Source organism: Pimephales promelas, chromosome 3 (genome assembly GCF_988280905.1).
Source record: "Pimephales promelas chromosome 3, fPimPro1.hap1.1, whole genome shotgun sequence".
Taxonomy (NCBI): Eukaryota; Metazoa; Chordata; class Actinopteri; order Cypriniformes; family Leuciscidae; genus Pimephales; species Pimephales promelas.
The window spans coordinates 3,855,170-3,868,758 of NC_142771.1; the positions used below are offsets into that span (position 1 = coordinate 3,855,170).

Sequence of the window (13,589 nt, forward strand, 5' to 3'; positions counted from 1 at the left end):
CGAAAAAGGCTCCACTTGTGTTTCCACTTGAGCCTGGTGCGGCACGGCACAATTACAAACCCTTCTCGGCCCTGAACTCTCAGCACACTTGGCTAACCGTGAACCGTGAAGGAAGAATGTGTGTAGTGACATCGCCACTCAGGATTGGTCACTTGTCTGTTGCCTGGTTACCAGTTTCTCTGTAGCTAAGCGACATAAAATCAATTTGAGAGATGTAAACACAAATTTATAATAAAATTAAAATAACATGGTTCCTGTGTTTACCAACATTATTATTTTTCAGATGCATTTTGTCCATAGAAATGTTTTTCACTGCTGTAAATTTACATGATTGAGGATATGTAACCAGCGGCTCGGACAGTTATAAAATCACTTGTCCGCGTTGTTTAGCGTTGTTGAGAAAGACACGGGACAACAGGCGGTGGTTTCAATGGATTTACTCTGATGTACAAAACATAAGACAGCAGTCTGAGTAAATCACCCTTAAAGGGATAGTTCACTTTGAAATAAATTGTTGGTATGTTTTATCTTACCTCAAGGGCATCCAAGATGTAGGTGTCTTTGTTTCCACAGTATTTTCAATTTTGATATTTTTAGGTCAAACCGTTGTCTGTCAGTCATATAAAGCAGGTTTAGGGGGTCCACCTCAAAGAGCATGCACAGAGAAGTCCAAATTAAACATGATTTAATGACTCATAAATGTAAGTACACATTGATGGCCTAAGACACGAAACGAGTGGTTTGTGTGAGAAAACGAACAGTATTTATAGAGTTTTTACTTCGTGTAATCACAGCCATGTCGAACTGATCTGAGGGCGAGGGCACTTCGGTCTGCGCATGCGCCGGAAGTGATCTCTCGCATGTGTACGTCACTCATTGTTTACACAGAGACTTCTGAAGTTTTACCTTTCACTAAACATATTTAGATATGTTTCGAAATCATCTTCCATTGTGATTTCCTGTATATCTAAATATGTTCAGATCTTCGCAGTGAAAGGTAACACTTCCAAAATCTCTGTGTAAACAACGAGTGACGTACACGCGCGAGAGATCACTTCCGGCGCATGCAAAGTCTTTGAACAGAATCGAAAAGAGTGATTCATTTGTGAATTGAACATCACTCATGCCCAGAAAAAAAAAAAGATACTGCGCGCTTGAAATAAACAAAGCATTTAACAACAAGTATTGCATTAAAATAAAGTATCGAGAGGAGCGTCACCCAAGGTAACAAAGTAAATTTATTTATTAGAAATGTACTCGAAATAAAGTAAAGTAGGCTAACGGTGCCCACATTCAAATTTACTCTCAAAAGTAGACATTTTCCCCCAAAAATACTCAAGTAAATATAACAAAGTAACGTTAAATGTACTTTGTCACTACTCACCTCTGGTTAAATGCAGAACATCTTCGCAATTGGTGGTGGCTAGTGATGCGCGGGTCGACTCGTAACCCGCGGGTTGGGCCACTTTATTTGCGGGGCGGGTTGGGCCATTTTATTTGTGGGGCGGGTTGGGGTGGGTCATTAATTTTTTTATTCTATTTTTTTTTATCCATGAATGTTGCTTGCAATTTCCATCCTATATTAAATATTTGGGAATATCTATTTTCATATATTATAAGGTTATTTGCTAAGCTTACAATACAATTGCTGTAGCAACGTAACTTGCGTGAGGTTCCCAAACATTTGGTGTCACGTGACACGTCACGAAAGCAGCACGCCAAGCAGCTCCCGCCGCCAGCCTCAACAACAACAACGGAGAAATAAAAGTGAAGATGGAAGACGAGGTGCGGGAGAAATTGAGGTCGGGAATATACATGATTAGAAGAAAAAAAGGTCAGGCTGCTAAATCTAATGTTTGGGAGCGGCTCTCAGAAGTAGTTTCAGCAGGAGACAACAGTAGTATCGGCTACCTGAAGTGCAACTCGTGTGAAAAATATACAAACAGTAGCGCCACGAAACGGCCACTTCGAGCATGTCAAGACATATTTGTGGGTGGTCTAAGAAATAAAAAATGGTTTAGCCTATTAGATGAATAGAAATGCTGCTTTGTAAATGTTGAAAATGTTTATTAATATGACCTGATTTATGGTTCATATATTCATAATCGTCTGTTGTTGCCAGTTTACCGGGCGATGTTTCCAAGCACTTTCAGGCTGAAATAAAGGCTGTTTTCATTTACATTACAACGCCTAGTAGCTACTATGTCTATTTAATGGTCGCGGGGCAGGGCGGGTTGGGGCGGGCCAAGAAATTTCATAAAAGCGGGACCCGCGGGTTGGAAAAAAAGCTGACCCGCGCATCACTACTCTACTCTGTCGCTAATAGCCTCCTGGCTATCGTTAGCCTGACTGGGAGCACTGACAGCTTTCTGAGCTGACTGGAAAAAGGTGGTCAGTTGAATTTTGTTTGGGTCTAAAGCCCTTGCCAGCTCCCTCTTCTTCTTCTCCTTTCTTTTTTGGCACCCTGATTTATTAGCAGGCCCTAGCATATCAACTAAATGTACTATAATATTAATCTAATTATTTTGTTCATGTCACTTTGCTGCTGACCTCAAACTGGCGCGAAGCACTGGCGTATTTGACGTTACGTTACTTAAAAAAATAAAAAATAAAATAGCCTTCTCAGACCATTTTCAGGAGAGGGGTGTTTCATTATGACACAGGCTACATTTTATTCAAGCAGAATTAAGTAAAATGCATTTTTTCTCACTTTTCCTAAAATGAATTATGCTTTTTTTGGTTCAAAATAAAATATGGTAGTCTGATTATATTTAGATTTATAAGATTATATTTATTTAACTTTAGTAAACAGAAATTAACCGATAAGTCATGAACTGTGGTCAAAAGCTGATGACGTAACATGCAGGTAGGGCCCACACACTCACGTGATACTGATTGGTCGATTGAAAAGCTTAAATCTGATTGGCTAAAGAGTACGACTGCTCTGTGCAGGAGGAGAGAGCGCTGCCAGGAGAGTTTCAAACACACACACACACATCCAAGACTATTCGTTCATGAATGACTTTTGCACATTCACATTCAACGATAAACTCGTACATTTTAAACATTCAACGTTTTTTTCCACAGTTGTATTTCTATGAAGTGTGTTTTGCAAATGTATTTTATGAATGTATAATTTTATTTTGCACATATGCGAATGGATTTTTGTAAATATATATTTTTTTCACGCATGTGAATTTTGTTTGTGTGTAGCCTACATGAATTAGGTTTCATGCATGTGGAATTGTCTAGCATGTGTGAATAATTTTTTTTTTTTCATGAATTATTAATGAGGCTGATCTGGCTTCATAATTAATACATTGTCAGTAAAAAGTATTTTTCAAAATACACAGAAAGAGTAATATAATTATTATGATTTTTTTTTTTATTATTGCTTCACTCAGTTGACGCTTCACACTCCTGTCCAATTGGTGGCGGTAAATGCACCTTTTAGCTGGTTTGCCCACCACCATAAGACTCGGAAAGAAAAAGATATGTCCTGTGCGCGCGTGCGTTGGATGCCGATGACGTCACCGCTCGCGCCGTCTCATGAAGAGTCTCTTTTCCCTCATTGAGTTTCAGCGTCGAGTCTTCTGAGGTGAGGTGAGGAGAGCAGTTCACGGTATTTCTCATACACACCCATCACACACACTTTATACAGTTTGATTAAGCGACAGACTCATTTCTGTATTGTTTTAATCGATCACAGCGATACTTTTGCGTCTTTTCTGGCGTCTTCCTCCTGAAATAAACATTTAGTGCAGCAGCAGCGAGTCTGAGGAGAATATGTGGAGTTCATTCAGACCTGAGCGAGTGTGTGTTCGTTTGTGTTATTTATCTCAAGTGTTGCTGTTGCCATTTTAATATTTACCTTTATTTCTTTATCTGCATTTATATTTGGCAGAATACATTTACTTAAAATTACTTTAAAATGTATGTCTATGTAAAATTGGTCAATGACTTTTTGTGTATGTGTCCATATAGTTTAAAACATATAAAAGGGTTAACATTTCAATATAAAATGGCAAATTACTTGCATAGATGCCCTTTTTTAAGGACCAAGTCTAAAATATCTGGTTTTAAAGGGTTAGTTCACCCAAAAATGAAAATTCTGTCAGTATTTACTCACCCTCATGTTGTTCCAACCCCGTAAGACCTTCGTTCATCTTCGGAAAACGAATTAAGATATTTAAGATATTAAAATCGCTCCTGCATACAGTCCATAGGCTTCTTGAGGGACTGGCTCTTGCTGTCCTCGAAAAGTCATAAAAGACATCGTTAAAATAGTCCAAGTGACTACAGGGGCTCAATCTTAAGTTTATCAAACGACGAGAACACTTTTGTGCGCAAAAAAACAACAAAAATAACGACTTATTTCAACTATTCGTTTATTTCTCCCTCTGCGCGAGTCAGCTAACTAGTTTAATAGCGTAAGCTTCTGTTATTGTACGTCACACGCATCACACACACATGACCAGCGTCGACCAATAGTGAGCCTACGTGTGACGTAGCTCTACGCAATCACACTACGTTAACGGACTATAGGCTTATGGAGAAGGAAGTGAATAGTTGAAATAAAGTCGTTATTTTTGTTGTTTTTTTGCGCACAAAAGTGTTCTCGTCGTTTGATAAACTTAAGATTGAGCCCCTGTAGTCACTTGGACTATTTTAACGATGTCTTCAATTACTTTTCGAGGACAGCAAGAGCCAGTCCCTCAAGAAGCCTATGGACTGTATGCAGGAGCGATTTTAATATCCTAAATATCTTAATTTGTGTTCCGAAGATGAACGAAGGTCTTACGGGGTTGGAACAACATGAGGGTGAGTAAATACTGACAGAATTTTCATTTTTGGGTGAACTAACCCTTTAATACAGCTTTTGAGAGAATTACTTAATGTTCCCAACGCTGATTGGTGTAACAAGTATTTTTCATAAAAATATAATTCTACACAAGAAATTTAATGTGGAATAATATTTAATCTAGTTTAGTGTAATATGGTTAACATTTTTTTTTTATAAAATACTGCCAAATATTGCAAAACCACATTAAAAACTACATAAAATCTATTTTTGTATAACTTTAGTAGAAAATGTTGCAAATGTCATTTTAATTACATAAATGCTAATACAAATACACTATTTTAACATACCTGATGCATGCTTTTAAAACAAGTTTTTACAATATTTTCAAATTTCTCATCTTGACAAACCAATATCAATGAAATGTGACTGGAAACGTAAGAGTTATTTTTTTGTTTTGAGTTTTATCATCATTGTTCGTTTCTGTACATCCAAATCAGTAACATGTTAGTGATAGAATTACTTTATTGCAATTAATAGTTATTTTAAAGTCAAAATATATTTAGATTAACATATTATGGTGTTGTAGACTAGTTATTTGACTGTAGAGGTTCGTAAAGATAGATTATTTATTGAAATATTTTGTTATATTATTGATGATTTATCCATGTTATATTGTGAAAATTAACTGTATTTTCTTTCAGTAGAGCAGATTTACAGGCTTTTATGATGTATCCTGACTCAAATATGTGTTTCTAACAGCAAACACTCAGAATAAAGTGAGATGATCTGCTGATGATCCTGAATGGCTTGTAGAATGAGTGTTGATAGTCTGAGGATCATCAATATTAACAGATCTGCTGAAAACGCTCTTTATTTCATGACAAAAGTTCCTGTTTTCACATCATTTATTATGCTGATGTCTTCAGATCTCCTGTAAAGTACTATTTCATTGGTGTAAATAGGTGAGAGTATTTGTTGGTTACTATCTGTAGCCTATGTTTATTTCTTTTTATGATTTTTAACTGCTTTTTACATTATTTTAATCTGTTGTCCATGAGCTAAAAAAACAAACTCAGTAACTTATTTGATATTTTGGCAGATCTCATCATCATTGAAGCTCCTCCCACTGCAATTCATCATCAGAGAAGCTCCTCCCATTGCAATTCATCATCAGTGAAGCTCCTACCACTGCCATTCTCCAATAAATGCTGGAATATTCCCATCAGCTACAAGGGAAGACCAGCATGAATGCCTCAGGAAGATCTGAAATCTGTAAAGACTGAGTTTATTAAAGAGGACAGTGAGAACATGAGTGATCCAGAACCTTGCAGAATGAAACACACTGAAGATCCTGAAGAACAAAGAGGTTGGTGTTTATTCTTCATTCATTCATGATGCTGAAGAACATTCATGTTAGAAACATTCAAGCATTCATCACTTTTAGAAGTTCAACTGTGAAATGGCAGCAAAAGTTTCTGTTTTTTTTTTTTTAACAAAAATGGTCAGTAAAGTGAATTTTCATATTAATTGTCATTTTAGTAGCTTGTAATGTATTTAAATTTCAATGTTGGTGTCAAAATATGCCAGTATTTTAATGTTCATATCCCATTAGATAACTGTGTGATTGATCTAACAAATTTAATAGTTCTCACAACAGAAACATGGCATTTGTGCCTATAATGTTTTATAACTTGAATTTCCCTTTCGTAGTCACTCTGAGTTACGTCAGATGACGGAGAATGGGGGTTTCGCATAGAAGCCAATCCTCTTTGAGTATTCAAAAACAAGCCAATGGCATGAAAATGCCTTGGGTCTGCGGAATTTGCATAGCGTATCTCCGTCCCACCTCGTGGGTATAAAAGGAGGGAGCAGATGCAACCGCAGTATCTTTTCGCTTCGCAGCCAAGAGACTTCTTTACTCCACAAGCCATTTTGAGACTGAGTTCAACTCTTCGAGACGAGCGTCCTCTCCAGCGTTGGTGTGACGTCGGTACCCAGCAAGATTCTGCATTGCCTGCGATCTGTGCAGTGGTCTGCCAGACTTTGCGCTTCTCCCTGTTCGCCTCAGCGCTGAAAGAGTGAATTTCCTCCTCATTCTGAAAGAGCTGCACATGGCACGTCTTTTTAAAGATGTCTCGCCCGTGTTCTTCTGGTTGCAGTCGATTCCTGTCTTCCTGTGATGGGCACGAACGCTATTTTGTGTGTCTGGGCGTTGAGCATGCAAGAGCAGCGTTTCTGGATGAGTCATGTTCCTTCTGTGGGAACATGGGCATTTCATGAAGCAGTTGAAGGTAAGTCGTTGGGAAAGCATGACCTGATCATCAGGTTCCTGAGGGGAGCGAAGAGACTGAATCCTCCTCGCCCTCCTCTCGTACCCTCTTGGAACCTCTCAGTGGTTTTAAGTGCCCTGCAGAGGCCTCCCTTTGAGCCTCTGCAATCAATAGAGATTAAGTTCCTGTCTATGAAGACAGCGCTCCTGGTTGCACTGGCCTCTATCAAGAGGGTAGGGGACCTGCACGCATTCTCCGTTGACGAAGCGTGCCTGGAATTCGGGCCGGCGTACTCTCACGTGATCCTGAGACCCCGGCCTGGATATGTGCTCAAGGTTCCTACCACTCCCTTCTGGGACCAGGTGGTGAACCTGCAAGCGCTGCCCCTGGAGGAGGCAGACCCAGCCTTGGCACTGCTCTGTCCAGTACGTGCTCTCCGCACCTACGTAGACAGAACGCCGTGTTTCAGGACCTCAGACCAGCTCTTTGTCTGTTATGGTTGGAGCCAGAAGGGAAGGGCTCTCTCAAAGCAGCGGCTGTCTCACTGGTTAGTGGACACCATTGCTTTGGCTTACCAGCAGCAAGGCCGACCGTGCCCCCTCGGTGTGACGGCCCACTCCACTCAGAGTGTGGCTTCCTCTTGGGGTCTAGCGCATGGCGCCTCGCTAGCAGACATCTGCAGAGCTGCAGGCTGGGCGACACCTAACACATTCGCGAGATTCTATAATCTTCTAGTGGAGCCTGTGTCCTCTCACGTACTCGCTCAATCGGCCGGTACTGGACCCACGCAGGTGTCTTCGCTTGCTTGCCATTCCACTCCTCGGACTGGGTAAGTGCGATATTTTCCTCAGCTGAGCCTTCTGTTGAAGCCCTGAGTCCTCCAGCACTGTTGATGCTGGCGCCAGTGTCTGTTGCTCTGGACGTCGACTAAGTGCCTCCGTGTGTATGGTTCCCCTAGTAACTGTCACATGTGTATTCTCCACTGTAAGCCTCTCTGAGCATGTGTCTTCCCTCGGCAAGCCACCGTGCCACTCCTGGAGTTAAGTTCTAGCCACCCTCAGGTTGGTGACTCCAGTGTTCCTCTATATGAAGTCCCCTTGGGCCATATGTGTATTCTTAAGTCCTCCCTACGGGTAGGCGTACTGCGGCATATTCCTCCCGATATTCTCCCCAGTGTAACTTGGTATTCCTATGTTGAAGTAGTACTCCTTGTCCGTGCTAAGTTAGACAGGAGTTCAGACTTTCGCAGGGCACTGGAATACAGCTATGAAGGTGGCGCGATGGCACGGGACCCCCATTCTCCGTCATCCGACGTAACTCGGAGTGGAAAGGGAACGTCTCGGTTACGGATGTAGCCCTCGTTCCCTGAGTAGGGAACGGAGACGTTACATCTTCCGCTGTACCGCTGGGTAGACGCCTGAGTTCAGTCTCGGTTCCTCAGCGAAGACATACTGCGGTTGCTTCTGCTTCCTCCTTTTATACCCACGAGGTGGGGCGGAGATATGCTCTGCAAATTCCGCAGACCCAAGGCATTTTCATGCCATTGGCTCGTTTTTGAATACTCGAAGAGAATTGACTTCTATGAGAAACCCCCATTCTCTGTCATCCGACGTAACGTCTCCGTTCCCTACTCAGGGAAAGAGGGTTACATCCGTAACGAGACGATCAGTGTTCCTCATTCATGGAAAGTTTCAGGGACTTATAATTAATTTATAAAAACACAAATTATTTTAGTGTTTTATAGCAGTTGTCTGTCATTTTTATATCCATTCATATTTCTCTCTTTGAATTATTTGTATTATTTAGAATATTTTAAAATGAGAGTTTTTCTTTCATTTCAGACCCGATGGAAGAAAACGAGGAGAGTGAAGAACTGAGAGAAGTGGAGGAGGAGAGAGAAGAACTGAGAGAAGTGAAGGAGGAGAGAGAAGAACTGAGAGAAGTGAAGAAGGAGAGAGAAGAACTGAGTGAAGTGAAGGAGGAGAGAGAAGAACTGAGAGAAGTGAAGGAGGAGAGAGAAGAACTGAGAGAAGTGAAGGAGGAGAGTGAAGAACTGAGAGAAGTGAAGGAGGAGAGAGAAGAACTAAGAGAAGTGAAGGAGGAGAGAGAAGAACTGAGTGTAGTGAAGGAGGAGAAAGAAGAACTGAGAGAAGTGAAGGAGGAGAGAGAAGAACTGAGTGAAGTGGAGGAGGAACATCATGTCAAACCTGGAAAAAAACCTTTGAGTCGCTCAAAGACTAAAAAGATACTTTTAAAGAAAAGAAAATACAAGAAATCTTTTACCTGCTCTCCGTGTGGAAAGAGTTTCACAAGCAAAGATACACTTGAGATTCACATGAGAGTTCACAGTGGAAAGAAGCCGTTCACATGCAAACAATGTGGGAATAGTTTCAGTCAATCAAGTCACCTTAATGCTCACATGAGGATCCACACCGGAGAGAAGCCGTTCATGTGTGATCAGTGTGGCAAATCATTTTTTGGTTCATCAAACCTGAAGAAACACCTGACAATTCATATGAAGGGGAAGCCACACTCATGTTCTGTGTGTGGAAAGAGTTTTTCACAGCTCTATTGTTTACAAAGACATGAGAAAATACACATTGCTATGAGAGAGTACATGTGCTTTCAGTGTGAGAAGACTTTTGCAACAGGGACAGTTTTAGAACAACACCAGAGAATTCACACTGGAGAAAAACCTTACATGTGTTCACACTGTGACAAGAGATTCAGTCAGTCAGCACATCTGAAAACACATGAGAGAATTCACACTGGAGAAAAACCTTACAAGTGTTCACACTGTGACAAGAGGTTCAGTTGGACATCATCTCTGAAAACACATGAGAGGATCCACACTGGAGAAAAACCTTACAAGTGTTCACACTGTGACAAAACATTCAGTCAGACAGCAAATCTGAAAACACATGAGAAGATCCACACTGGAGAAAAACCTTACAAGTGTTCACACTGTGACAAGAGATTCAATCTGTCAGCAACTCTGAAAACACATGAGAAGATCCACAGCAGAGAGAAGCTGCACACGTGTGATCAGTGTGGAAAGAGTTTCTCTTTTAAAACTCGCCTGAAACGACACATGAAGATCCATGCATTGGAGAAACCACATTAACACATTCTGAGATCAGAGTAGGTAGTTCATCTTTATGTTCTGAGAAACAAAAGCTGCTTTTCCATCTTCGGAAAAGGTTCCAGTTGTTTCCATGTGACCCTGGTACGGCACAGCAACTCTCAAAGACAGCACAGGAGACCAGACGGCACTAGCCATTTGGTCAAAGACTATAGAGATGAACTTCCAATACACAAGGACACTTACTACTAGCCTGGTTCTACCCGATTCTCGTACATTTCATTTGTACAGAGAGTCTGGCCTCTCTCCATTGAGAAATGTTTACTTCCTTGTAGGCGGGTTCTCTGTTAAAGTTCAAAACGATTGGATTTGCCATAGCTATCGCTAACGTGTGGTCATGCTAACTCATTCACCATTAGCGGAGTGAGCTGGAAAATCAAACTTTTCCCGAACCCGTGGGGAGGAGGGCCACAACATCATGGCCACCAACAAAACTTGGCAAACATTGTTCTTGCTCTGGCTTTAAAGGAGAACTCCGGTGCAAAATTAACCTTTGGTCTAATAAAACATTGGTACCTAGTCAACTGTTCTCTGAGATTTGTTTTCATGATAATCGCAACATGACATTATGACTTTTGTGTAAACATACACACCACTTTCGACTCAAGTGGCGTGTTATCTCTACGCATTAATGTCCGCGTGTCTGAACACGCCATCAAATGTCTGAGCGAAATGAAGCAAAATGTAGATCTACATCTGGGGAGCGATCTCTTTTTTTCCTAGGATGGTAAGGGAACAGTCATAAATGCCATTAACCCCAGTGACAGTTAGGTTTAGGGACGGGGTTGAGGTAAGTCATATATTTATATATACAGTAATAATGTTAAGTCAACGGCGTTCATAAACACGCTGAAAAGCGATTATGCGTCTTGATAGCACGCCAAAACTGGAAATACGAATTGGCGTGTCATACACGTTACTTAATGAGATCAGTCTGATTGAATATGTAATGAAGAGGTGTGATATGTAATATGCATTATAAAAGTACAGTATTCATGTTTATGTCAGAAGCCTCTCCATTGTTTAATGATCCAAGCCTGACTCCTGCTGGTGGAACTGGTCAACTGACTCCAACTGCTTACTTTTTGTGGAAACATTGAGAAACTAAATATAATAAAACTACTTATAATTATTATAAAAAGATTGCCTGCCTCAAATCTCTGCTTTCTATAAAAAAAAAACTAAACCATGGAGGGGTCACACAGACATCAAGATTTTGCGTATGATTCACAACAATGGTGACAGTACATTTAAAAAACGAGCTTTCATATTACAAAACATCCTTGATTCCCAAGCTTTTTTGCTTTGGTTGTCACCATTGTTATGAATCATATTTAAAATCTTGATATCTGTGTGTGATTACATGATTTTACACTTGTTTAAAATATTGTGTACACATGCTTTTAAACACGTGTGTAAACACAACAAAACACCATCAAACAACCTCTTCTTTTGTTCGTCTGGCTGTTATAACTCAGGTACAGCAGCCAAACAAAAAACTAAAGATAATGAATCAAGAGCCCAACTAAAACAAACACTGATCACCATAATGGTAACATAAAAATCCCGGTTTACTCCTTCAGAGATTCTGCTTGTTAATATCAGGTGTCTTCAATAATGCTCAATCATCACTCAATTATTCACTTAATTATCTCATTAACTTTAACACTGCTTCAGTGTTCATTTAACACTCTGCTCAGAGTTGATATAATTCTCACTTTTCAGTGTTGATTTAACATTGGGGATTTTATGTGCTGAGAAACAAAGTCTACTCTGTGTAAGTTAGTCACAGCTAGATCACCCAGTAACTCAAGACTGGTCATCCACTGAAGCTAAGCAGGGTTGAGTCTGGTCATTACCTGGATGGGAGACTCTTGGGAAACTAGGGCAGCTGTGAGTGAGGCCAGCAGGGGGCGCTGCTCACCCAATAATCTGTGTGGGTCCTTATGCACCAGTATAGTTTTACTCACATTTAGTTTCCTATATTACAATATATTACGAGCTCATCACAAGGAAAAGACATCCTCAGGAAAGGAGACATATTAACACACAAATGCAGAGGTTTTATTAAGAAAATAAGTAGAAATAATTCAAAAAGAAAAACAATCACCAAATCAGCTGCATCACACCGAACAGATCATTTATATTACAGTCTGCCTCTGTCCATTACTCAACTTATTGTTATTTTTAAAGCAGTTTACATATGAAAAACAAGAAAATGACTTTCATCACTACAGGCAAATATCCATAAAACTCATATTAATGGAAATAAATCTGGCGTTTTATAAAAATAAAAATAAATTTTAATCTAAGCTTGAACCAAATATTTCTTTAGGATGATCAAGAAGGAAGAAAATAAATCAAACAATCATACAATCATAATTATTGTTGCAGATTCGCTCAAAACTCTGTATTTTATTGTTGTATTGCAGGCATCTCTATTTCCTCCGGGTGTCTCGAGTCCTTCCTCCCTGCAAAATAAAAGCATTGCCTGACCTCTCGTGTGTGTTTATCATGATTGCAGATGTTCAGATCAGACGAGTGTGAATCTTCAGAGTGTGTGCGGCTCAAACTCACCAGCTCTTCTTGCACAGATGATCTGAAGAAGAATCACAGTAGGAGCAGCAAACACTGCAATCTCAACAATACTCACAATCACTGCAGGAAACATGAGAGGAAGAAGAGAAACTGGACATGACTGAAGTCAAGGGTCTTCATCTATCAACAGTTATTGATGAAGCATTTACAGACGGACTGATAGTGTAATGTTAGAAAGCTGTCTGTCTAAATCAACGTGTCGTACCTCTGTATAATAATCCAGCAGTGTCTGATGCCGGATCAGCTGGGGTGATCATGTCTGTTAGTTCAGTTCAACACATAATACGTCATATACACAACATCATAAACGGCTTCAAATCACAGAAATGATGAATATGTATATACATTCAAATACACAAATATTGACGAATCACTTGAGGTTTCAATACTGAACTGATGGAAGTATCAGGCTGATTGTACTGTGGTTGATCCTATGGAAGCAGTTGGGTGGCAATATTCAATTTGAAATGTAATATGCAAAATAACAATGCAATGTGTAAAATGGGATTGCATTGTGTATATATATATATATATTGCTACCCATATACTTCCATAGGATCAAACCACTGAAGCGAGAGTGATGATGTGTGAAGTTAATAACTAATGATCGTTGCGACGGAAGTGAATCAATCAAAACTTTAGCTCAACAATAACTTTATTCTAGAGCTGCTGTAAAAGATCTGTTGTTAAACGCGCTATAATGAAGGTGACTTGACTCCATCAAATCATCATCTGAGTTTAAAGGGAGAATTTTAATTTTGTGATGAATCACTGC

At 39.9% G+C, this 13,589-nt stretch overlaps 2 protein-coding genes across 3 annotated transcripts in view; one reads left to right on the forward strand and one right to left on the reverse strand.

Annotated features, from left to right (window-relative positions):
• Nucleotides 1-5: 5 nt before the first annotated feature.
• Nucleotides 6-13,589, reverse strand: part of LOC148981876 (uncharacterized) — a 55,207-nt gene continuing 41,623 nt past the window's right edge. Inside the window, exons 2-3 of one of the 2 annotated variants that reach the window (XR_016155292.1) lie at nucleotides 534-645; nucleotides 6-185 (exon numbers count right to left, since the gene is read on the reverse strand). The gene's annotated coding sequence lies outside the window, so the exon portion shown is untranslated. Of the gene's footprint in view, nucleotides 646-13,589 lie in introns of both variants that reach the window. The other variant, XR_016155291.1, reaches the window with a different exon arrangement.
• Nucleotides 3,376-11,365, forward strand: LOC148981877 (uncharacterized). Its single transcript, XM_089129140.1, has 3 exons — nucleotides 3,376-3,622; nucleotides 5,904-6,170; nucleotides 8,916-11,365. Exons 2-3 carry the CDS (start codon nucleotides 6,053-6,055, stop codon nucleotides 10,196-10,198), a joined length of 1,401 nt encoding a protein of 466 aa, XP_088985266.1. The 5' UTR covers nucleotides 3,376-3,622; nucleotides 5,904-6,052; the 3' UTR covers nucleotides 10,199-11,365.